Raw genomic sequence first — 26,803 nt, 5'->3', positions numbered from 1 at the left:
GAGAAATCATCAATGAAAGTTAAGAAATACTTGTAGCCAGAGAATGAAACAACTAGAAGTGGGCCACATAAATCACTATGCACAAGCTGTAAAGGGGCTAAGGCGTGCCAAGAGGCACGTTTTTCAAAACTATACCAATGATGTTTTCCGAGTACACATCCAAAACAAACACCATCTCTACAAGATACCATAGGAAGACTTGTCACCATATTTTCTTTACATAGATTTTGAAGGGAACGATAGTTTAAGGGACCAAATCGCTCATGCCAAAGTTTGCTCATTTCATTATTATGAGCAACAAATACCAAGAGAAGAGTTGATGACCCAAAGTTGTTAAACTTATACAACCTTGTAGAATCATCAACAATTCCAGTAGCTAAAATCTATCTAGGATCTCTTAGGTCCTTAATTACAATATCATGAGGTAAAAATTCAACAGTTTTACCTTCACCTGAATGAGTTATCTGATATATAAATAGAAGATTGCAGGATAAGGTTGGAAGACATAATACATTATTAAATTGACCATTGTCTAGATGAATAGTTCCAGTCCCTACAACACTAAGAGATCTATCATCACCAACATATATATTTTTGGTGTTACAATCATTTAAAGAAGAAAAAATGGCTTTGTTTTTGGCCATGTGATAAGAAGCTCTAGAATCAATGAGCCACTCATGAGAATGAGAAGAAGAAGATACATTTAGTGCATAACTAGATCGAGATGCTTGACAACCACATGCAGAAAGTGTTATTCCTGAAGATGAAGTTGAAGTTGAAGAGTGCTCCAAATGGATGTTATGCTTCTTCATTGTTGCTTCCAAGGCTTCCATCTTCTTAAAGCATTTGGATTCTAAGTGGCCATTTCGATTACAAAATTTGCAATGTCTATCAGTCTTCTTCCCTTTGTTTTTATTTGCCTTATCATTTTGTTGAATTGATTTTTCATTTTATTGAGACTGAAAGTGCTTAGTACCCTTTGTTTGGTTTAGGACCATTCTTTTTATGATACTACTTCTTAGGATTCTTTAAATTTGGTTGTTGTTGGGCTGCTAAGGCTTTCTTAGAAGAGTTTCCAGTATTAAGAAGACCAAGATGTAAGAGTTTTTCTTATTCTCTTATTAAAGAATCACAAAAGACATCAAAAGAGGGGGACTTGTAGGCTTGTCCTTGAGAAATAAAGGCTTCTCTAATAGAATGGAAGGTGGAAACAAACACAGAGTAAGCTGGTCCTAACTTAGTAACTAAGTCACATTGCAAGATGACACGAGACATGGAGGACACGTAAATACGAGTATTCGACACGAGACACAGGGACCCCTGAAATAGGACACGAGGGACACATTTGATATATATATATATATATATATATATATAATACTAAAATAAATTTCCTAATCCATATTAAGTTACTGAAATATAGTATTAGTTTATTAATTTACTACATCAATGATTTTCATTGCTCATAGTTCAATATTCATTCTTGAATCTTCATGTTATTAACTTATTAAACAAATTGAGAACCAAATCAAGGATCTCAGCAGGGGCATTCTGCATATTTCACATGAGACATCAAACGCTGATATTTCCTTCTCGACAGTGCTAGCTCTCTTGTTGACTAGTATATGAATCTGACTTGCTCAAGCTGCACATCCTGGAAAATGTGGGAAATTGCAAGACAAACTCAATTAGTTAGAGCTCTATATATTTAAGTCAACTCTTTGCAGCCATTGAAATTTGCAATTAAAACAATGCAATGGCTATATGCGCATGCTTTCTTCATTGGACAAACTTGGAGATATGAGGGAGCCGAAAGATGTTTTGAAGAGTGGGAATTCGATGGCCTAAGTTATGATATTAGAGTGCCCAATGTAATAATTGATGCCTTTATCACAAAAGGAGTGATTGAAAAGGCAAGCCGTAGAGTCTTTTTTTGAACATGTTTTAGAAAAAAGAGGAAAACCAAATTTCAAAACATTAGTAATGTTTGTGGATGGATATTTAGAGAACAAGCAAATGAATTGAGCTATAGAGACCATGAAGAAAGCTATTTCAAAAGTTAAAAATCGTGAATGGCAGTCGACACCTGAATATCACTTGAATACATTGATACAAATTATATAGATATGGGCATATGGAATACAAGAAAATGTTGACTTAGCCCCCACACGCTCCAAAACAAGAAATTTAAGCTCCAAACCACGAGCTCCAAACGATGAACACTATTCTCCAGGACCCAGGTCGATGTGAAGTTGATAGTTGGGAATTGCTGAAGGAACTTCCAACACAACACAACAATGACTCCAGCGAGCAAACAATGACCAAGTTTCAACATGGCAACGACTCTAGTGAGCTTTGACAGCGAAAAATGACCGAAAAAAACCAAAAAAATGAACCATGTGAGAGCTTATGAGTGACTTTTCGTGGGACATGTGTCCTAAGAGGAAAAAACATTTGGCCACATCAAAAACGTGTGTCGAGATTGGAGGACACGATAAAAACCTTTTTGGATATGTTTTAGGTCGTATTTCGTGTCCGACACGTTAAATACGGGACACGTGACCCTGAGGGACGTGTCCTGTGACTTAGCTTAGTAAGAATGGAATAGATAAGGCTACCATCTTCTTTCTTAACCTTAGCACCTTCCAAGAGAAGTCTAAGGGTCTTGAACTTGGACAAAAAATCTTCAATGGAAGAAAACTTATTGGGGTCCAATGTAAGCAACTCATTTTCAAGTTGATGGGCTCTAATTTCATTTCTAATTCCAAAAGCTTTATTGTGTTGTTTCATTGCTTCGTCAGGGGTATCATGTTCTGCGATATGGAATCTAAGGTCTAGAGAAATAGACAACGCTATCAACCCACGTGCTTGATCTTGCTTATTTTCCCATTTGACTGCCTTATCTTCATCTTTAGGTTTAGATTTTTGGCCTGAGGCTATTCTATAAAGACCTTTACTACTAAGTAAATCCTCCATGTAGGACACCCATTGGAAGTAGTTGATGCTATCAAGAATAACTTGGCATGGACTTTCCATTTAACAGAAACTAAAGCTGTTGATGTTGAAACTAAATGTTCAAATGGAAAGATCTCGAAAAATTAGGACGATTCAAAAAACAGCTCTAAAAATGGCTTCCAGATGAAGAAGTTATGGCTTTTCGAAGAAAAAAGTTGTTGAAGATGCTAACGAAGTATGTGAATGTGCGGAATTGAATGATAATGTTATATTTTAAAAAAAAATCCCCCCTCTTTCCAAACTTAATCGAATTAGCTCACTTTTAAAAAGAAATTGTGTGATAAACTCTTATAAATAAGTGAAATTCACTTTTACAATGGTACTTTATGAGCTACCCACTAAATTGTAACTTAAATAAAAGATAAAGAGACTTTAGAATTATAAGTGACTCACTTTTTATAATGGGTGAGAACACTTTTATATAAAGTAACTTTAAAACATAAGTTACATGTGCTTTTTGAAAAAGTAACTCAACAAAAAGAAAGACTTGAACCCAAGACCTCTATTCTCATAAAGTAACTTTGTACCACTAAAGCTTTTAAGTAAGAGGAAGTTTTTTTTCCATTGAAGCTTTGGAGTGCGTGCTTACTTGAGAAAGCCCTTTTTGATTACCAAACAAAAAATCACACAACCCAAAACGAACATGCAAAAAAAACCAAACTTTACGACTTGAAGTTAGATTTCGTCAGAAACTAAATATTTTCCTCAATGTTTCTAATTTTCCGAGATCACACTAAGGTGCAGCAGAAAAGAGCATACGCATGAGAAAAATCATTCCTTTTTGTTTCTAATTTACCCAAATCGCACAAAGTCACGGGGCAAAAGAGCATACGCAGAAATGAAACATATAGATCTGGTAATAAAAAACAGAGAGATAAATAAACCGAAATAAACAAAGAGATAAATAACTAAAACTACAAAAAAAGACTGTATAGCTCCAGATCTTAAAAATGACGTAATTAAGACTACCAGAAACCTTTTCTTGTGAAATGAAAGGGGTTCCTCACTAGAACAAATGCTCCTAACACAATAGAGCAATTCTCTCGGCCCGAAAGCGGTTAGAAACAGTAGATCTAGGAAACGACAGTCGGATGCAGTTGTACTGGCTTCGAATTTGGATCACCAACGGATGCGGCCCTCAAATAGCTCTGATACCATGTAAGAATTTACAGGGTAAGTTCCTCAGATAGAACACCAAAGGACACCGCTCACAAACAGATCACAGATCAATACACCAGTATACTTGGCGTGGTTAAAACCCTCAAAGAGAGAAACAGTCCACGGCGTGAGCCAACGCGGCCACTTCAGGGAATTTATTAATGTAAAAAAAAAAAAGAAGAAAATTTACATAAGCTTCTCTCATGAATGGTCATCTTACAAATGACCCTCCATGCTCTTTAAATAGAGGTCATGGACCAATCGGGTGTTAAGCCACGGATCAAGTGTCGGTAATACCGAGGAGAGAATGAATTGTCGAATCACTTCATGTCTAGAACATATCGTGACTGTCAGATTGTAAGTTACAAAAGTACATAGCAAAGAAACACACTTTACCTAACTCTACACTAGACCAAGTTATACTTAACTATTTCTTATGTGTTGAAAATCCTAACAGATACGTTGACATTGTTTGACTGAAGTCTCACCACTTTTCTGGTTTGTTGACTTGGTTAGACCACAGGTTTGACAAAGGCTTTAACTGAGCATTTCAGAGGACTGTTTAACTGAGGCTTTGAGACCAAATTTTGGCCTCCTGTTTTGAGCTACCTTAGGCTGAAATTAGGCCTCTCTGTTGCACATTAGACTTTGACCAGCATTGACTTTCTTCTCTCTCCTTTGAGTAGTGTTTAATTGGAAATATTAAGGTCAGATTTGGAATCTTGTTGGAATATTCTGATGTATTATTGATGAATTGAATTCTCTCTCTCATAAGGAAAGATTGGTTGGGTTTTCCCCTTGTCGGTTTTGCCCTAGCTGCTAGCCTCATTTCTGGTTTCTTCTTGTCTCTTGTTTTACTGATCATTGTGATCTATATTGCTCGATTGATGAAACTGAATGGTTGAAGTTTTTCATGTATCAGTGCTTAATGATTGGAATGCTATAAGAAGATTGATTATATCATTGGAAGTAGTTATCAATTTTGAAAAACTATACTAGTCTTGATTGCACTAAAAAATCAACAGTTTTCTAGGCCATCTTACCGCAAAAGAAATCTTTGCTTAGGGCTAATCTAAAGCAGATCTTAAAGTAACTCTTAAACAGATCTTGAAGTTGTCTTCGTAGCAGACATGAATATCAGTCCTGTAGAAGGTTGAAGCAGAGGTTGGTGCATATCTTGATATTTGTAGAAGTCTTATAATAGAAGTCTTAGAGCAGTCCCCTGAAGAAGTCAAATAATGTCTTCCACATGCTAAGACACCAAGCAATTGTAGAAGACATCAACAAAAGAAGCTTTTGCTGAACAGAGTGGCCAAAGGTCAGAATCAGATGTGGGTCTGAAAACCATGGCCAAAGGCCTAGACTAAAACTTGGCTCTCATACCAATGAAATGAACAAACTTCATTTACTGAGGAATATCCAACACAAGGAAAAATAATTATATTCATATATTACAGATACATATAAAATGAATAAGATGGATAATGCTTTATACAATGCATTGTGATGGTGTACTTATATGCATCGATTAGTCACGATGATTGATGGGTCACTTTCCTTTCATAGGTAAAATCTTTTAGCTAGGAAGTGTCACGGTTTTAAACAAGTATTTTTGTAGTTTTTATCATTATTTGATGTTAATCTACATCTTAATGTTCATTACAGTGCTCTTGATCCTCTTCTTTTCCTTTATACATCTTGACTACTATATCCTTAGTTTGTGCACTATTTTGAAACGTACTCAATCTAGCAGAAAAGTAACTATCAAGTATACTCTCAATAATTCCAGAATTTACCATATCTCCACCATGCATTCATAGTTCATTGTAACATATTTTCTGACCTTATCATGTTCTTTGAGTAGTTTGACAGTTGACTTGTGAAAAGCGAATATACTTCACATAAACACTAATCCCCAATAGCTCATATTGAAGATTGTTTCTTCAAGTCCATTTTCAAACTCATCCAAAAGTCCTAATCAAGAATCTTCGCAGAAAAATATTCTATTTTCAAATTCAAATGATAAATTCTCCTCAAGAATTTTCTATTTTCAAATTCAAATGGTCCACTTCAACAGCTTAACTTACGATTTCTTAATATTCCACATGTCAAGTGGGGTAATTTATGCTTTTTTCTTCAAACTCCTAAACTTTTTAAAATATATTTCGATTCATCCCTAAACTCGTAGCCCTGAAACTCAAAAATTGCTATCTATAGCCTACAAAATGTTGGACTAAGAAAAATAATAGGACTTGAATTTTCATTATATAGTATTGCTAAAAACCTAAATAGCACATGCATTTGAAGCCAACAAGTGTTTAAATACTCTATGTATGCATCTACAAATGAAGTTGCATCGTTGAAATGCTTTAGAACTGTAAATAAATATTTATGAAGTCTAAAGGAAATTGTGTCATTAAAAAATACATGAAATGATTTTCAAGCCAAGAAATATTTCACTATAATTATATCTATCTAATAAGTTCCTCTACAGTGAGATGAGATGCATTGACATCATAAATAGATCATAACTTCCATGCACAGACCTGTGGAACATGGAGAAGAATATAGTGTTTAGCAGTGGCTGGATTATGATTCTCTGCGCCCTTACTCCAGTCATAGCTTACCTGCAAATTTATAAATCAGTAACTCACAACATAATTTGTCAATTAAAAACTTTTTGTGCAAACTCAAAAAATGGCAAAAAAAATTAGACACAGAAATACAAGAATCCATCTCTAACCGAACAAGCTTTCAAGCCAAATGAATATATATTCCTGAGACATATTTTCCGAAAATTGTGCCTAGAAAAGTGTCCATAACAACTGTGTTTGCAATCAAACTAAATCTTGACTAGCAAAAATAATCGATTAAACAGGATTTTATCATTTCACCAATCATTGTGTATTACTACTAAGGTTGATCATTGACAGAGCTAAGCGTCCTGACATAAACAATAAAAGATTGCATCCGATAAACAATATTCGACTATGAAAGAAACAATAAATGAAATAAGCCAAGATAAGATGGCACTATACATATTACACAGCAGGAATAACATTTCATTCCAAAATTCCCCAGATCAAGTGCTAGCCAGCAATGATGGCATTCATTGACATGACCCACACTCACCTCTGTATAGTGCAATTACCAGAGGCCTTTACAAGGACGCATGTCTCCTCCTCCAGGTCATCATAACCATAACATTTCACAACATTTCTCACGAGTAGAAGACACAAGAGTCAAAGGTGCATCATGGTATCAAAAAATAGAGATTATGACAAACATCAGGCAAATAGGAGGCCAACTGCAGATATATGCATATTTCCCCACTTGGATATGGTCAACAACTTTCGGCCACACACATTTGGCACTACACTCTTCTGAGTTCTCACTGGTTTGGTGCCTCTAATGTCAGCTATTATTTTGTTTTCGTAGTGTCTCCGCCATGGAAGATTGCACCCAATTTTTTTATTTAGGAAAGACTAGACATGCTAGGATATTTAGACACTTAGGACTTAGTGAAGATCAACTTGGTCTAATGTGTTTTTAGATAAAAGTGTGTTTCTTTCGTATGTGTTGCCACAAAATCTAGCAGGCCTTGGAGGGGCACCCTACAAGCCTAACACCAGATCAAGTGACAACAATGAGGTAGTGGCTCGCTGTCACCACAGCCAAAACCCCTGCTCTTTACGGATTTTCACCGATGGGAGGAGTCCCGGTATGTGACAAGTTCATCTAATGGATATTTTAAGGTTAGGGTACAATGTAACTCAACAAGGCCTTCTACAAGAAACGCACAATTTAGGCTCAAGGCTTCAGTAGGAGGCAATTCACTTTCTTGATAGAGGCCTATGAGATAAAGCACAAGACCTAGGGCTTGATTGGTAAGTTGAGTGTTGGGATGGCCGAAGGTCAAGGCAAAGAGAAATGGTCTCAAACAATGAATATCAGATAGATCAAAGTTCATGAAACCCTCAAACAAGCCCCTAAGTTGAAGCGAGACTAGACTAGGGTTTTACCTTAGAGAAAACAACTAGGGCAAAGAAATTTATGGACAAGAATGAAATGGATGCCCACCAAAGGAAGATATTTTGTGGCAAATACCCTCCTCTTTACGCTTATGCTTTCCAATCCCACAAATGTACCTTACCTAGGGATTCACACCAAGCCCTAGGTAGAAAGCTTGGTTAGAAAGGGGCCAAATTTAGAAAAGAAGAATTTATGGATAAAAATAAGATTGATCACTAACAAAGGAGGCTAGTGCCTAGACCCTTGGGAGAATGGAGTCTATGATTTGATTGAATGACCAAAATGTTGCTAAGGAGGACGAATTCTTGATACCCTAGCACCAAAGGCCCTATCAATTACCTAGGCAATGGATCAAGGTGATTTGTGGGAGAGCTAGTTCACCACTAGGAAATACATTCACATGTTATTCATGAGTAATGCATGCAATAGTGACATCTCAATAGCATTTAACAAATTTACAACAACTTAGAGAACAATAGCAAACCCTAGATTCAACATATTTCGTACATTAGACATAAAGAAAATAAATATTCAACAATAAGTTCACTTACAAGATAACATGCAAAGATTCCATCCATTGATCCAAGACAATAGCTCCAAAGACAAACAATTTGCTCCAAATGTCAAAATGCATTCATAGAAACCAATTACTCCAAAAGGCAAGATTGAATTCCTCATAAAGGACAAAATTCCAAGTGTTTCATGATGATGAGATACAAATGAAGGCCTCCTCTATTTATATGAGGAGGCTGAATTCTAATTTAGCCTATTAGCCCCTCAAATCTATAAAATAATGGGCAAGTAATACTCTCAGTCACAAGCCGATCTAGTAGCTAATGAAATAAACTAACACTTTCCCACAAGTGTGAGTCGTAGGAGTAATAAATGATGACATCATGCATGCATAGGCCCTTCTAGGGCTTACGTTGAGGGCTAGAGGTGCCATGAAATGTGTAGAAGCCCTCTAAAATCATCCTATAGGGGTTGGCCCCTAGATCTCTGACAATCTCCCTCTGTGAACCCCATTTTTGTTCTGCAACACAAAAGTGGTCTCGTGTGTGTCCAAGTGGTAAAAATACCAACCTTTCCTCCAACATTGACATCTCTCAAGATGGTTGTAGCCCTCCCATGTCTCAAAGTATGAGACTTTCCTCCTCTGAGCACAGGATTCATCTGCCAACCCTCATGAAGGGCTAAGCCATTAGGGGGCATGCCTAGTCCAGGTGCATCATCCCATAAAAGTAATCAATGTAGGGCAAAGTGTTGAACTGTTGTGGGTGTTGGAGGTGCCCATGGCTATGTGTAATGCTCTACTATTGCTTAGAGACCCATGGGTCTCAATGCCTCACCTGTGGGTGTCAATATGCTCCTCTGAAGGACTTGATGCCTAAACCATGATGAGACCATTGCCAATTACACACAATATCCATTGCAAGCATCTACATCATCAAGTACATTTAAACATATTTTGCATCTAAATGAACCAAGCTTGCAAGTAATGGCCAATTTGACACTTCAAACAAGGCTTCCCTTCCAAAATTAGAGCTTTGAACTTGTTAGTGTTACCTCCCTAGGTAGGAGTGGCTAATATCCCACCCTATTGCCCACCCTATTCGATGATGATGATGCACTTGGACCACATTGCCCAGCCAACCACACACTTGGAACGCACACTTCGTAGTTGGTCTAGGGCCTAGATGGGGTCTTGTCTCATCTAGGGAGACAAGCAAGGGCTTGCATCATTGTTCAGGCCCTTACAGATGGAGCACAAGATTGCTTGATTCAACTGGAGACCCATGAGGCCATTCTTTGTGTCCCCGACTCCCCACAACCACCTGGGAGCAGCACAGGTTATTGGAGGATGAATTGCCTTTACATATAGGAGTCTAGCTGGCCAAATGGATGCCTCTTTGACTGGGGCAAACTTGACTAGGAGGAGCTCTGACTTGGCTTGTTTGGAGCAAAAAATTCAAATTTTCTCTTTTAAAACTGACATGAAGAACATGTCATATCTTTTCTTTTTTGAAAAGGTCATGAAGAACTTGCCTTATATTTATTATTACATATGCATCAAGGGCTAAAACTATTAATTATGAAGACAGGTCATAGCTACAAAATTCAACATTTTATTCCTAGGAATTCCATTTGATAAATTGAAACGACAAAATCTAGTATTAATTTCTTGTTTTACCCCTAAAAATGTGGTTGACATCTAGATATTTATTGTCGTTACATGCAATTTCAAGCATTAAAAAATTATGTTGACCTATGCCTTGCTTACCTTTTTTATAGTCTTTATCCCCTTTGTTGATTTTATCATTAAGAGGTTATTGATCCTTGTGGGGCTTCAAAAGAGCAACTCGATTTAGCTGGAGGAAAATTCGTTTTCAATTCCAGAGGCCATGCAGAGGGTCTAGATTGTCGAAGAAGTGATTTCCTTAATAGAGACAGGAAGAATGACTTCATCAGAGGCAGTTGCAGGCCAGACAGCATAGGGCTAGCATAAGCATTGTGTAGAGGCCAGCGAGAGGGTTCCGGGAGGACGAGTTTCTGAAGGAAAGTTGTGTCGGGTTGCTTGTGGAAGAAGGGTAATTCCCTTAGAAAATTTTGCCCAGATTTTCTTGTTTGCATTGCCAGTTGGGCATCCATAGATTGTACTCAAAATTCACTGTTGCATAATAATAAAACCCTCAGCTGCTACACTGGTTTTCCCAAGTTGGGGTTTTTTCCAGGGTCAATTGTCCAAAAATGACAGTGTCATTTTATGGTGTGTGTGCTAGAATTTTCTCAGTTTCCAACGTCATTATTTTTCGGAGTTTTATTGTGAAGGTTGCAATGTAATTAATTTGATATTTGTCGTAGCAAATAAATTGTTAAATTAATTAACAATTAGAGAAATTATTTCCAATTGCTGCAATAGGATTTCAGCAGTGAGTTGAAATTTTCACAGTCTCTCTTGTTCTTGGTTGTCTTCTATTGTGCATTGGATATATTGTTCTATCTACAATTGTTTATTGTTACTGGAAGATTGAATTTATATCGAATAGATTAATTGTTGATTGAAGAAGAATTGAAATAAATGATTGTGCTAAGCATAGAAAAGTGGAAAATTATAATGCTATCATAGTTGAGGTGAAGACAAGCCCAAAGAGACAAAAGACAAAAGCAATCATTGAAGGAATCTAATTGGAAAAAGCTACTTGGTCAAGAAGTCTACCTCATACTTCTAGGATGTAGAGAAGTTCAATGACTCACCTAATTTTGTTGCTTGGAAGATCAGGTTAGAAGTAACCTTGGATGAACATGATGTCTTGGAATATGTAAAAGGAAAGGTATCTGAGCCTTCAAAAAATGCTCCTATTGTTGTCAAGGGAAAGTATAAGAAAGGTGAGATCAAAGCCAAGAAAATAAGTATTGATTTTTTGAGAGATCATTTGCCCAAAACAGAAAGTCAACTCGACCAAAACAGAAATCCTTCACCTCATTCACATGTGTGAAGTCAACATGCAATTTCAAAGATGTATGAACCACTTTTGATGTAATGTGTGATGTGATGCGATGGTCTCCAAGTAAGGTCAATGATGCTCTATTTATACGAGTGTCAAGAGGACCAATTACTCAAGGTGGGGCTTGTTATCGCTCAAACTAGAAGGGGTCCTAAAAGGGGATCCTTGGAGGGCTACTACCATATTAAGGGCAACAATGGAGCAATATTCCACTGTCACCTTGACTAAGGCTCCCTACTCTTTATGAACGTTCACCGATATGAGGAGATCTATTATAATAAGAATCACGAAATTGAATGGATCAATGGTAGGATAAGAGGTGATCCTAAAAGCCTATTCACAAAAGAGGCTCAGATACATCTATCAAAAACTGAAAGAAACAAGCACACAAGTGACAACGTTGTTTTTGGACTAAAGTCCCCGAAAAAACCCAATGTGGGAAAACCGGTGCAGCTATTCAGAGGGTTTTATTATTATTTAGTTTCATAATACAACCTGGGTGCCAGACATGGCTCACCCAACAGAGAATGCCCTCGACAGTAGTACCTCTTAGTCAGATACAGATATTCCAGCAAATTCACCAGATGAACGATTCCATAGTAACAATACAACTTCTATTTCTCTGCATCACCCTATCCAGCTCTCCAGCTCCAATCTGTCCCACGAAAATCTCCCAGCGTTGCCTTTAAGGCTTGTGTCAGCCTCTCGGGGTTGTGCGTCAGCCTATGGAGCCTCTACATCTCACACGCTGGCCCTCACTAGCTCTGCAGAACTCCTGGCTGCCTTTGTGTGGACTCTAGTTGGCTCTGCGTTAACCTCTCCTGGCTTCTGCGTTGATCCTCCCGATACTAATTATGCCTCTCTGCTATGTATTCACTGCACCTTAACAGCAACTCAGATCACTTCACTCAATTTCCTCAGCAAACCCTGCCCCAGAAAATCGAGTTCTTGATCTCTCTTGGTGTGTTCTCCAACTGACCCTCAAGCCTCCTCTTATACTTTTCTCGTTGGTCCATCAACGACCGATATTAAATCTCTAATCAACGGCTAAAGATTAAATTTGGCTTGATCCATGACTTTTGAACCATTCTAACTCAGTTTTATATTAATTCACGTTAATATTTTATTTTTTCCTAAGTTCAATCTTAGGAACTCCATTAAAAATATTAATTATTTTATTATCTCCCAAACTGGTTAGATTCTGCCCAAACCATTTCTGGGTCTTAGAGATCTCATGTGCTATAGCCTCTCCACCAATTTTCGTGGCTAGAGCACATCCGATGCTACCCCAAATCAACAGTGTGCTTGACTTAATCAGGGAGGAGAAGGGGATCAAGGAAGGAATTTTCAATGAAAAGTAATGCAATGATCCCAATGAGGTTACTAGCCAAGGGAAACCTAAGGCAAGGAATGGTCTTCGAGCTAGGGCTTGCAATATCTTGAGATCCCACCGTCGGATTTGCTTGAAATTTGGAGGGCCTCTAGAGCAAATTTCAGCGCAGTTGTGGACCAAAAATCGAAGTATTTGAATGGCTAGATTGTGAGATAAGTGATGCCCTAGGCGACCTAATGGGCTAGGCCTAGAAAAGAAGAGGTGGGAGAGAGAAAATTAGGTTTAAGTTGATCACCTTATGGTGGACCAGTGCCTAATCCTTTGGGGATATTCGGAGTTGAGTAATTATGACCATGGACATTGAATTTTCTATGTCAAAGAGGCCTCAAAGACAACTTCACATAGCATTAGGGTAGCGACAAAAGCAACTTTAAGAACTTTATACTTCGTTTTGCAAATTTGATGGCTTATCAAGATGAATTCAATGAAGAAGCATCTCTAGGAACATTGATTCAAAATACATGGTCCATACATGAAGCATCACTATCTAGAAACTGAATTTTCACAATTGTGCATAAATGGATGCAATAAATTAGCCCTAGTATAGTGAAATCCCAGCAAGAATGTATGTGACAAGAATAGAAAGGAAAATAGCATTAAATTGTACCTACATGTATTAAGAGTATATTCAACCATCAAGAATTTTCCAATAAAGAAGCTCCAAGACAACAAAAAATAATCCAAACATCAAAATTCATTCCATGTGTGAAAATTTGGATGCCCAAATTTCTAATGCAATAACTGATTAAGTTTCTTCTATTTGTTAATTACTGGACAAAGTTATTTATTGTTTCCTACATTAAACACCGAAACTAATACATTGCAACCTTCACCATTTAAAATAAAATGCGGAAACAAAGAAACTAAACAAGAAAGAAATACACAACACATCTACACAATTATTTTTGGACAAATGTCCTCGGAAAAACCTAATGTAAGAAAGGTGTAGCAGCTGAGGGTTTTATTATTATGCAGTAGAAATTTCTGAATACAATCTCTGGATGCCCTATTGGCTATCCAATACAAAGAATATCACTGACAGACTAGCCCATGGCGGCCACTGAATGACTAGCCCCTGGCTGCCTCTGCATTGTCTCTACATAATCACTGCGTCAGCCCAGTGTCACACTGTCTGGGGTTTACGTCACTCCTCCCAACTAATCCATTTGCCTCTGAGATTATGACTTCTGCTCTCCTGGTCTCACACCCCGACTTCCAGCTACAGAAATTGATCCTCCAAATTTCGGATCTCCTCAATGATCTTCGTCAGCCTACGCTGCCTCTGCGTGACCCTGCGTCAGCCTCTTCTGGCTTTGCGCTAGCTCTCTCGAATCTCTCTCTGCCTCCTCTGTTCAGTATTCCCGGATCAGGAGAAATATCCAACCGGAACTATCCCTGCCCCTCACTGCAAAAGCTCACTTTGAATTTATCATCGGCAACTACTATGCTTCATAAATTCCATCTTTTGAACTCTACTTTATGTGCTCTCTAAGTGCCCCTCAAGCCTCTTCTTATATCATTCTGTTGGACAACAAATCGCCCAGATTAAATTCTAATCAATGGCTTAGATCATTTTGGCTTGATCCTCGTCTTCTTCTAGAAGTTTCACCCACATTTAGATTAATACCCTTTAATTATTTTAATTTCCTACGTTTAGACTTAGGGTCCCTTAAAAATAATTAATTATTTTAATAAAACTGCCTTCAGGGGGAATTTCCCAAAACGATTTTTGGGTATTGGAGAATGCATGTGTCTAAGCCTCCCTCCAAATTTTGAGACTTCGAGTACATCCGATGCTACCAGAAATCAACACTCCCTCTTAGCGAGGAATGTGCTCTAGCAATGCACCCTGCTGAAGCATCAATCTGTTTTGTAACATCTCCTTCTGCGCTGCTATTGTATGACATCCTACCACCAACTACTACGCAAATGTTGCATATGTACTTCTGCTACCCTGCCACTGTCAACACTGCATCCGTACTGCAACTCCCTCTCAATTCTACATATGTGCTGCGACTGGCACTGCCACTGCCAGTACCGCATCTGCACTGCAATCTTCTCCAATTGTTGCTACTACTGCATCTTCAACGGAAAACATCCTAAATTACTGAACAAGTGTTCAACATGATGCATCTCGTTGTTGGAGTTATGACTGTTGCTAGTCTCTACGCTGACCCTCTGAAGCCTCTGCGCTGCTGCTGACTCTGCTCCGTGCCAACTGAACTGTTGTCAACTCTAGCTCTGCACTGCTCAGTCTCTGGAGCTCCTAGCCACTGTAATTGTCACTCTGGCACTCCTCTACACCAACTGACACTGGTCCATCCTACTACTTCTGATCTGGGCTCCTGTAGCAAGGACTTGATCTGAGAGGTGGACTCCTCAAGGATACTGCCCATATGTAGTCCTTTTGAACTACAGTTCTAGATCTCCCCACCTCCCTCCTGGATATGCCTGCGTTGTCATGGCGAAATCCTCCTCCTCGATCTTCGCGGATGCAACCTTCGGATCATGCTTCTCATCTTTGCGCTTCTTCCTGAGAGGACATTGTGTTGCGTAGTGACCAAATTCAACACACTTGAAGCATTTGATCTTTGAAACATCTTTATTCTTCCTTAGTTGCTCTTGTTGCCCCTTGGATGCGAGGGTTGCATTCTCTTCCTCCTCACTGGGCTTCGACCCACTGCTACTGATTCTGTCAAGTTTACACTTAACCAAGTCTCTCCTCAACTCCTCTTTCTTAAGAGCTGCCCACATTCCATCCCAGTCTGGCAAAGTCTCCTGCCCAGGATGCTCTAGACAAAAGCTTGCCACTCCTCAGAAACTGAATTCAGGGTCAGTTTTACTATCTCGGAACCTTGAGGTGTTGACCCCATAACTGCCAGCTCCTCTCGGGTCTCCTAAAGCTTAGTAAGGAACAAATCAATGTGTTCCCCCTTCTGCATCCGCGTAGATCTCATCTTCTGCTCCAAGTACATCTTCCACTGCTCAAAAGATCCCTGCTATAGCGTTGACAAAGCATCCCACATCTCCTTGGCAGTGTCTCTGCCAGCGATGTGACATACTATATGATCCCTCACTTCGTCGAGGATCATTCTCTTGAACTTTTCCATTTCTCCCTTGTACTTATTGAGCGGATCTAGATCTGTGGACTCAGCTACCACGTTGTCGACATAGATCTTGAGAAAATGCTCATCCAGAAGGCACGACATCCTTGCCTTCCCAATCACATAGTTGAATGCACCATCCAACTTGTACTGATCTCTCAATCCACTAGCTGCCATCTTTGCCAAACGAAAGTGTCGAATGACCTCCTCTTTCTTGTTGCTGCTCAACAAATGATAATTCAAATTCCCTGGCTAGGAACTCTCTAAGGAATAAATTCCCTCAAGTGTCTCTCTTCTTCCTTCTGACCTCATTCTGCCCAGCAACTGATGCACGAGCATTCAAACTTAGCCAGCAATGTGATTGTATGTTCACATGTTGTGGCTAACAAGAGATGAATTTCATTGACTTGAGTGGTCAAAATCAATTCTTAGTAGAGAGGATTGGATCTCTCAAATTTATCTTTGCTTTAGTTATTGTAATAATTAGATCACTGTATTATTTTAGACTAAGAGATAAGTTATTAGTATAGGTGTGTCTCAAAGCTTGGAAATAGGGATTTAATTGTTAGACTGATAAAAATAAGGATCGAGTTGTCAATACAGTTAGATAGGATTAGATTTATAAAAGAAAAATGAATGTAATGACAGAGAGATTAGATGATCGAGAATAGAGTGAGTAAGCGAGAGTTTGAGTGAGAGATAGGGTTTGAGATTGAAATAGAGGTCAAACAAACTGTTGTAATCGAGTCGAGAGGGTCAAGACTCTGTAATTTACATTTTTTTGAATAATTGATTGAAGTGTGGTGTGAACGCACTGTTCTGGTGCAGAAATTCATTTGTAGTTGTGTATCAGCGTGTTCTAGACCCTAATCGGGTATTTTACTCTATTTAAACACTTTATTTATAAATCACAGTCAATTAGTATTAAGAGTTAATACTGAGCTTAAGCGCTAAATCTTTCCTTAAGCGTCTTTATTAAGATTGTGAATTAAGCACGTGGTATTATTCGATATTGGGAAGTGGTATCTCGCGTGCCCTAAAGGTGGTAAGCGGTATTCCTAAAGTTCACGCGATTACCCTAAGTGGGTGACACGTAGCACAAGAAAACTACTTTTCTCGCGCGCTCTCGACCTGATATCGGTCGTGCAAGAATCTGCGCGAGATTGTGCGACAGCCATTCGATTGGATGGGTCACATCGATGGTGGAGATCGTCCAAGTTAGTTGGTGAGCAGACGACGCGATATCCATTGGATCTGGAGAAGTGAGATCAATGACGCGGATTGAAGCACTTGATAAAAGGAGAAGTCAACGAGGGACCGACAATGATTGGTCAGATAAGCGGGACCCTCAGGGGGAAAATCCACGTACAGAATCTGTTTGTGCGCAGCTAATTGGTTACAAAGTTAACCAGTAGTCTAATTCCAGACTACCACCCCATTTGCGTCAACCTCCTACGTCATTTTGGTATTGAAGCATAGAGATTAAGTTTTGCTACAGTAAACATGCCACCAAGGAGAGGAGGCATAGGTCGGGGGAGACCTGTAGCGAATGCAGTTCTGCTGGATGAGATCTAGAATCTGTGTACAAGGATGGAGACAATGGAGACTGCTCAGAGGAGAGCACCTGATGAAGGAACTGCCAATGCTGCAGAAGAATCTTCTAAGGAAGAAGAGGAGGATGAAAGTGAAGCTGCCAAAGTTATCAAGATATTGGCTGAAGCAAGTGGAAGACCAAAGGTGGAAATGCTTTTGCATGACGGGAATCTCAATGTAGAAGAGTTGATGGATTGGATCAGTTCATTAGACAAGTATTTTGACTATGAGGAGGAGGTTGATGACAAAAAGAAGGTGAAATTTGCAGTTACCAGATTGAAGGGTCATGCAGCTATCTGGTGGGATGAATTACAAACATCCAGAGCAAGAAAAGGGAAGTCCAAGATCAAACAATGGGATAAAATGGTAAGTAGATTGAAAGCCAAATTTATGCCAAAATATTATCAGTTAAATATTTTCTGATAGTTACAAAATTTGAGGCAAAAAGAAATGACTGTCAAAGAATATATATAAGAGTTTTATAAGCTGAATATTAGAGCAAGACATGCAGAGGATGACATAGAGAAGGTAGGCAGATATATCAATGGGTTGAGGTATGACATACAGGATGAAATTAGCTTGCTGAATCTGAAGACAATTGAAGATGCCTATCAAGCAACTTTGAAGGCAGAAGAGAAGATGTTGAGGAAGCAAAATCAGAGGAATAGAGGAAAAGGTTTAGCAAGAGATAGAGGAACTACCAGATCAAGATTTCAACACTATCAGAGTGAAGCAAGAATTTCAAGTAGTAGACCACCACAGAGAGGAGACTTTAGTAGAGGAAGATTTGCACAAAGAGGAAGAGGCCGAGGAAGAGAAATTTGGTGTTACATGTGTGGAGAATGGGGACCATGGATCATGGGACTGTCCACATAATAAAGTAACAAATTAGAGGAATGTGAATGTGGTTGAGGCAAGGGAAGAGAAACCTCAAATTGCAAACAAGGAAGAATCACCTGAAGTAGTAGAATCCTTGTTGTTGGAAAGGGTATTGCTTAAGGCAGAGAAAGAGACAAGAGAACCAGCTCAGAGAAAGAGTTTATTCAAAACTACATGCAAGTCCAAAGGAAAATGTTGTAAAGTGATAATTGACAGTGGAAGCACTAATAACGTTGTTTCTATAGAAATGGTGGACAAGTTATGACTAATGAAAACAGTACACCCTACTCCTTACAAAGTGTCATGGCTGCAAAAAGGACATCAGCTTATTGAGACATAACAATGCAAGGTAGAGATACAGATTGGTACTTATAAGGATATGATACTATGTGATGTAATGCCAATGGATGTATGCCATGTGTTGCTAGGAAGACCTTGGCAGTTTGATCGAAAAGCTATTCATGATGGGGGAAGAAATACTTACACTTTGGAGAAGGATGGAAATAAACACACACCACTGCCATTGAAGGATGAAGCAGGCAAAGAAGCGCTTGGAAACAGAGTTATGCTGATGAGTGGGAAAGAATTGCTCCAAGAAGTCAAGAAGGATGAACAGATGCATTTTGCGGTCATAAGGAGATCTAAGGTAATTTTAACTTCCACAAACTTAGATGATTTATCTGAAGAAATCAAAACTCTGTTGAATGCTTTTGTTGATATTATTGTGGATGAGTTTCCAAATGCATTACCACCAATCAAGAGTATTAGTCATCATATTGATCTGATACCTGGAGCAAGTTTGCAAAACAAAGCAGCATACAGATTAACTCCTCAAGAGAATGCAGAAGTTGGAAGACAAATGCAAGAACTGATGGATAAGGGATTAATCAGAGAGAGTCTTAGTCCATGTGCTGTACCAACAGTACTCAGTCCAAAAAAAGGTGGTGAATGGCATATGTGTACAGATTCCAGGGCCATAAACAAGATTACTATCAGGTATAGATTTCCTTTACCATGCATGGATTATATGATGGATTGTTTAAGTGGGTCAAAATATTTCTAAAATAGATTTGAAGAGTGGATATCATCAAATAAGGATTAGAAAGGGAGATGAATGCGAGGCTGCATTTAAAACAAATAGTGGGTTGTATGAATGGTTAGAAATGCCTTTTGGACTCACTAATGCACCTAGCACATTCATGAGATTAATGAATGAAGTCATGAAGGAATATGCAGGCAAGTTTGTCATTGTTTATCTTGATGATATTCTAGTTTTTAGTAGAAGCAAAGAAGAACACTTGGAGCATCTTAAGTTGGTTTTAAGAACTCTGCAGAAAGAGAAACTGCTGATAAATCTGAAGAAATGTAGTTTCATGAAAGAAGAATTAACCTATTTGTGATTTATAGTTTCTAAAGAAGGTTTGAAAATGGAGCCAGAGAAAGTCCAAGCAATTTGGAACTAGCCTACTCCAAGAAACATATTTGAGGTAAGAAGCTTTCATGGTCTTGCAAGTTTTTATAGAAAATTTATCAGAAGCTTTAGTCAAATTTGTGCGCCAATTATTGAAAAAATCAAAGAGACTAATCAACTATTCAAGTGGACAGAAGCAGCAGACCGAAATTTTAAGTTATTGTAGAAAAAAATTACAGAGAAACCAGTTTTAGCTTTACCTGATTTGGGAAAGTTTTCCAAGTTGAAACTGATGCTAGTGGAGTTTCAATTGGAGCAGTTTGAGTCGGGAACATAGACCAATAGCCTACTTTAGTGAGAAACTAAATGAAGCTAAGAAGAAGTATTCTTCTTATGATAAAGCATTTTATGCTATTGTGCAAGCTTTAAAAAAATGGAGACATTATTTGCTACCAAAGGAGTTTGTATTATATTCTGACAATCATGCACCACAGTTCATAAACAACCAGCCAAAATTGAACCAGAAACATGCTAAGCAGGTAGAGTTTTTGCAGAGTTTTAATTTTGTGATAAAACACACAAGCGGTAAGTTGAACAAAGTTGTTAATGCTTTGAGCAGGGTAAATTTCATTGTACAAGAATTAAGAGTTTTTTTTTCAGAACGAAAAATCTTGATCGTTTTATATAAGATATATAAAGAGGCAGATTAGTACATTTGCTTGTAATTCTGAATATGACCCATATAGGTCTGGATCATTTGACGAGCTAAAAAGCATGGAGCATAATCCAAAAAAAGGCAAGACATTTGCCCGGAAAAACGACAGATCATAGACTGTCAACCAGCTTCAAGATTACATTGTTCATAGAAGAGACATAGGAGAGGCAGATGCGGAGCAAGGAAAACAATACATAGAAAATTCACATGATGCATCATCATTTAAACAAAAATCGGAGGGAATGAAAAGCAGAAGACAAATAAAACCGGTGCATGCCTGAGGGACTGCTTTACTAAGAATTAAGAGTTGGTGTTGTAGGATTTGAAGAAATGGTTGATATGTATAAAGATGATGCAGAATTCAAAGATATTTATGCAGTTGTACAAAATCCAATAGTTCATAATAGAAGTCAGTGGTTAGATTATCTTATCCAAGAAGGTTTACTGTTTAAAGGTAACAAATTGTGCATTCCCAAATGTTCTATGAGGGAAAACATAATCAAGGATAAACACAGTGGAGGATTATCTTGTCACTTTGGACAAGACAAATCCTTTGCTCAGGTAAATGCATTTTACTATTGGCCAAAGATGCAAACTGATGTTAAGAAATTTGTTGAGAAGTGCAGGATCTGTCAGCATGCTAAAGGGAGAAGCCAAAATACAGGATTGTACCAACCATTGCAAATACCATGGGATGCAATTAGCATGGACTTTGTTTTGGGGTTACCTAGAACTCAAAAAGGGAATGATTCCACTTATGTTGTGGTAGATAGATTTTCCAAAATGGCACATTTCATTGCATGTAAAAAGACTAGTGATGCAACACATATTGCTAATCTGTTTTTTTCAGAGGTTGTGAGGATAGATGGATTGCTTGTAAGTATTGTGTCTGATAGGGATACAAAGTTTGTTGGGCATTTTTGGAGAACTTTTTGGAAAAAACTAGGTGCCAACCTTAGTTTCGGTTCAGCAAATCACCCTCAAACAGATGGACAAACCGAAGTGGTAAACAGAAGCTTGGGGAACATATTGAGAAGTTTAGTGTATCAAAATCCTAAGGAGTGGGATTTAGCACTTGCTCAAGCTGAGATTGCTTATAATGACACTCCAAACCGAAGTACTGGGATAAGTCCATTTCAAATTGTTTTTAGAATGAATCCAAAAGGTGTGTATGAGCTCAGAAATTTGGGTAAATAGGAGACAAGAAGTGCAAAAGCTGAAGAGTTTGCAGAGCAGATGCAGAGATTACAGGAAGATGTCAAAGGCAAATTGTAGGAAAAGCAATGGCAAATACAAATAGAGAGCTGATATGAAGAGGAGAGAAAAAGAATTCCAAGTGGGAGATCTAGTGATGGTATACTTGAGAAAAGAAAGATTTCTTGTTGGGACTTACAATAAACTAAAGATGAAAAAGATAGGGCCATGCAGAATTGTGAGGAAGTTTTCAACTAATGCTTATGAAATTGAATTGCCAGAAGGGATTGGAATATCACCTATCTTCAATGTTGCAGATTTGTATCCATACAAAGAGACAGAGAAAGAGCTACAAAAGGAACCTACAAAAGATGAAGTTCAAACTTCAAACTGGGAAGAACAAATGCCAAAGACAATCAAGAAAGAGGTGGAAGTTGTTTTGGAGAAAAGAGTATCCAAAGGAACCATAGGACAGTATTATTTTCAGTATCTAGTCAAATGGAAGGGACAGCCAGTGGAGGATGCTAGTTGGATAACAACAACCAAATTACAGAAGTATGGAGCAAATCCTGAAAGTTTGATGAAGAATTCTTTTCTTCCTCCAGAGTCTGATGCAGGAGCATCCGGACTTAGCTAGCAATGTGATTGTATGTTCACATTTTATGGCTAACAAGAGATGAATTTCATTGCCCTGAGTGGTCAAAATCAATTCTTAGTAGAGAGGATTGGATCTCTCGAATTTATCTTTGCTTTAATTATTGTAATAATTAGATCACTGTATTATTTTAGACTAAGAGATAAGTTGTTAGTATAGGTGTGTCTCAGAGCTTGGAAATAGGGATTTAATTGTTAGACTGATAAAAATAGGGATCGAGTTGTCAATGCAGTTAGGATAGGATTTGATTCATAAAAGGAAAAAGAATGTAATGACAGAGAGATTAGATGATCGAGAATAGAGTGAGTAAGCGAGAGTTTGAGTGAGAGATAGGGCTTGAGATTGAAACAAAGGTCAGACAAACTATTGTAATCGAGCCGAGAGGAACAAGACTCTGTAATTTCCATTTTGTTGAATAATTGAATGAAGTGTGGTGTGGACGCATTGTTCTAGTGCAAAAATTCATTTGTAGTTGTGTATCAGCATTCTGGACCCTAATCGGGTATTTTACTCTGTTTAAACACTTTATTTATAAATCACAATCAATTAGTATTAAGAGTTAATATTGAGCTTAAGTCCTAAATCTTTCCTTAAGCGTCTTTATTAAGATTGTGAATTAAGCACGTGGTAGTATTCGATAGTGGGAAGTGGTACCTCGTGCGCCCTAAAGGTGGGAAGCAGTATTCCTAAAGTTCACGCGATTACCCTAAGTGGGTGACACGTAGCACAAGAAAATTACTTTTCTCGTGCACTCTCGACTTGATATCGATCGTGTAAGAATCTGTGCGAGATTGTGCGACAATCATTCAATTGGACGGGTCACATCGACGATGGAGATCGTCTAGGTTAGTTGGTGAGCGGACGACGCGATATCCGTTGGATCTATAGAAGTGAGATCAACAGCGCGGTTTGAAGCGCTTGATAAAAGGAGAAGTCAACGACGGACCGACAGTGATTGGTCAGATAAGCGGGACCCTCAGGGAGAAAATCCACGTATAGAATTTGTTTGTGAGCAGCTGATTGGTTACAAAGTTGACTTGTAGTCTAATTCCAAACAACCACCCCAATTGCGTCAACCTCCTGCATCAGCAGCTATCTGCAGAAAGCTGTGTCACACCAGGAACCCCTCTTCGTTGAAGCTACTAAAACATTGCTCTCTCTGCCGTTGACAGATTTCGATCTGGAAATCCTACCTCTGTCGACTCACTCAGAGAGAGATTTACCACGAAAATCTAGCCCTCCTGGCCTGAACTGCGCAATCCCTCTAGGGATTCGATTTGCTGCCTACACAGCACTTCGACCCTCCTCTTCAGTGTTGGGTTCTTCTGGCACTGTTCTCTTGTTTCACCTGCACCTCTAATACAATGTGAAAATATGGATGCCCAAATTTCTACTGCAGCAACTGATTACGTTTCTTCTATTTGTTAATCATTGAACAAAGTTATTTATTGCTTCTTGTAGTAAACACCGAAACTAATACACTGCAGCCTTCACCATTTAAAATAAAATGCGAAAACAAGAAACTGAACAAGAAACAAATACACAACACATCTACACAGTTTTTTTTGGACAAATGTCCCCGGAGAAACCCAGTGTGGGAAAACTAGTGCAGTGGCTGAGGGTTTTATTATTATGCAGTAGCAATTTCTAAATACGATCTCTAGATGACCTGTTGGTTATCCAATACAGAGAATATCACTGACAGAGAGATAAGTGAGATTACCTGACACTATCACTGGAAATCATGGTTGATCCAGCCACTGAATGACTAGCCCATGGTTGCCTCTACGTTGTCTCTGTGCAGTCACTACATCAGCCCAGAGTCACACTATCTGGGGTTTTTGTCACTCCTCCGTACTAATCAATTTGCCTCTGAGATTCTGACTTCTGCTCTTCTGGTCTCACATCCCGACTTCCAGCTACAGAAATCAATCCTCCAACAAATTTCAGATCTCCTCAAGGTTCTACGTCAGCCTACACTGCCTCTGTGTGGCCCTGCGTCAGCCTCTTCTGGCTCAGCATTGCCTCTCCGGGATCTATCTCTGCCTCCTTAATTGAGTATTCTCAGATCAAGAGAAATCTCCAACCAGAACTATCCCTACCCCTCACTACAAAAGCTCACTTTGAATTTCTCACCAGCAACTGCTCTGCTTCATAAATTCGATCTTCTAAACTCTACTTTATGTGTTCTCCAAGTGCCCCTCAAGCCTCTTCTTATAACTTTCTGTTGGACAACCAACGGCCCAGATTAACTTCTAATCAATGGTTTAGATCATTTTGGCTTGATCCTCGTCTTCTTCTAGAAGTTTCACCCATAGTTAGATTAATACCCTTTAATTATTTTAATTTCCTAAGTTTAGACTTAGGGTCACATTAAAAATAATTAATTATTGTAATAAAACTGCCTTCGAGTGGAATTTCCTAAAACAATTTCTGGGTATTGGAGAATGCATGTGTCTAAGCCTCATTGCAAATTTTGAGACTTAAGGCACATCCGATGCTACCAGAAATCAACACCATGCTCCAAAATTCATCCTCCGAGAAGGATAGCGAAATTCTCAAGAGAGATACAAGTCCAATCAAGGTCGTGATGCTAAAATGAATCCTCATCACTTCTATTTATACACCTCTAATTAGTTCGATTTAGCTAATTAGGCCTACATTAGCCCCTAAAATAAAATAATGTGCAAAATAACTAACTTTTGGTGACAAGCCCACCAAACTAGCTCACAAACAAAAGAATAAGCCTCTTAACAGGTCGAATGATCAATAATAAATGTCATTGGGTCTTCTAAGAAGCCTGATGAAGTCCATAAGTGCCATAATGATGAATAGAACTCCAAAAGTAGTGGACAAGGGGTTGGCACCTTTTTCTCCAAATAATAAACCTGTGGTTCCCCCAATGGGTGTGGGGGCACACAAGTAACCTCATGGGTCTCCAAGTAGGTCGAAGATGCATGTAGACCATCTATGAGGGCTTAGATGATGGTGTAAGTGATGCCACATCAACATCCAAGTGTTGGAACATCCGCGAAGTGCATGGTACAACTGTGGGGTTGGTTGGGCATGGTGAACCAGGTGCATCTTCCTCATCCAATTGGTGAATCTCAAGCAATCTCTCAACATCTGTGGGAATCCATGGAGTGCAACCGACTTTTGCGGAGGCCCATGGCTCTCTACACACACCCTACATTTGTCAATGTAGCCTTCTGGAGGGTTAGGACCCTGTATAGGGATACCAAAACCAAAATGGAGAGCATCTGCAATCCTGTATAAGATCTAATCCGTCCCCTAGCCTTCCAGCACTACAACTCATTTAAAGTAATCGAGTTAAAGTGCTTACAAACCATGGACAACAAGTGGATGCTTCATAATGGCATGCCCTTCCATAGTGGGCTTTGCAATCTGCTAATGTCTACAAGCTCCAAAGGGGGTTAACCAAGTGCCCTATTAGATGGTTTCTACCTTTAGGGGGGATAGTATGTCCATGGTACATCCTTCAGATGGTGGCGGCATGTGATAAAGAGATGAATGGAATAGGGAATCAAAGGGGCAATCCTGGGCCACATGTCGAGGTACAAGGGTAGCTAGAAAAAAGGAAGCCCACACTTGGGTATATAATGTATAGGAGGGAGCAATTGTGGTGCATGAGGTGCCTCGGCCTTGATTTTTCCAACCTTCCTTTTATACCTATTTCCTTTTATGATTTTTCTTTGATTAACTGCTCAAAGCTCAAAGGATAAGAGCATGATGTGAAAAAGGTATAGCGGTGGATACCTCGTTAAAAGTAGGGCTTTCATTGCCCACCAGAGGTTGGGACAATCATGGGTTCTTGAATGATAAAGGAGGCTCATCTAGGGCCTATGGAACCACAGTAATGGCCATGGGTATGGGGTAGAGCTCTTGCATTGGCTTTTTCCCACGTGCTAAATATTTTTGTCCCAGCCATCTTTTGCATTTTATGGTACATTTTTTTGTTGAGTGTGGCCAATTATGCTTTTGCTTTTTCTTTTCAACTGCATCAACCTTTGGGGCATCGTTCCAAGTTCGACCCAAGGTGTGGGCAAGGGGAAGGGGAGGCTAACCCTATGTGGACCTAGTGGAGAAATGTGGACCTAGGTGGGAAAGATGACGGATGGGGTTATAAT

The 26,803-nt window shown here is 38.8% G+C and overlaps 1 protein-coding gene across 1 annotated transcript in view; it reads right to left on the bottom strand.

Moving 5' to 3' along the window:
* Positions 1 to 26,803, bottom strand: part of LOC149153429 (protein RAE1-like) — a 357,670-nt gene that overhangs the window by 103,181 nt on the left and 227,686 nt on the right. Inside the window, exon 9 of the mRNA XM_089443820.1 lies at positions 6,720 to 6,800. Within this exon, the coding sequence (XP_089299946.1) occupies positions 6,720 to 6,800 (81 nt within the window). The remainder of the gene's footprint in view (positions 1 to 6,719; positions 6,801 to 26,803) is intronic.

This window comes from Pinus tabuliformis, chromosome 9 (assembly GCF_031772625.1).
Source record: "Pinus tabuliformis cultivar Carrire ecotype Pingquan chromosome 9, CPIR1, whole genome shotgun sequence".
Lineage (NCBI taxonomy): Eukaryota > Viridiplantae > Streptophyta > Pinopsida > Pinales > Pinaceae > Pinus > Pinus tabuliformis.
The sequence above is the reverse complement of the archived record's forward strand: the minus strand, read 5'-3'. Positions and strand labels throughout refer to the sequence as shown.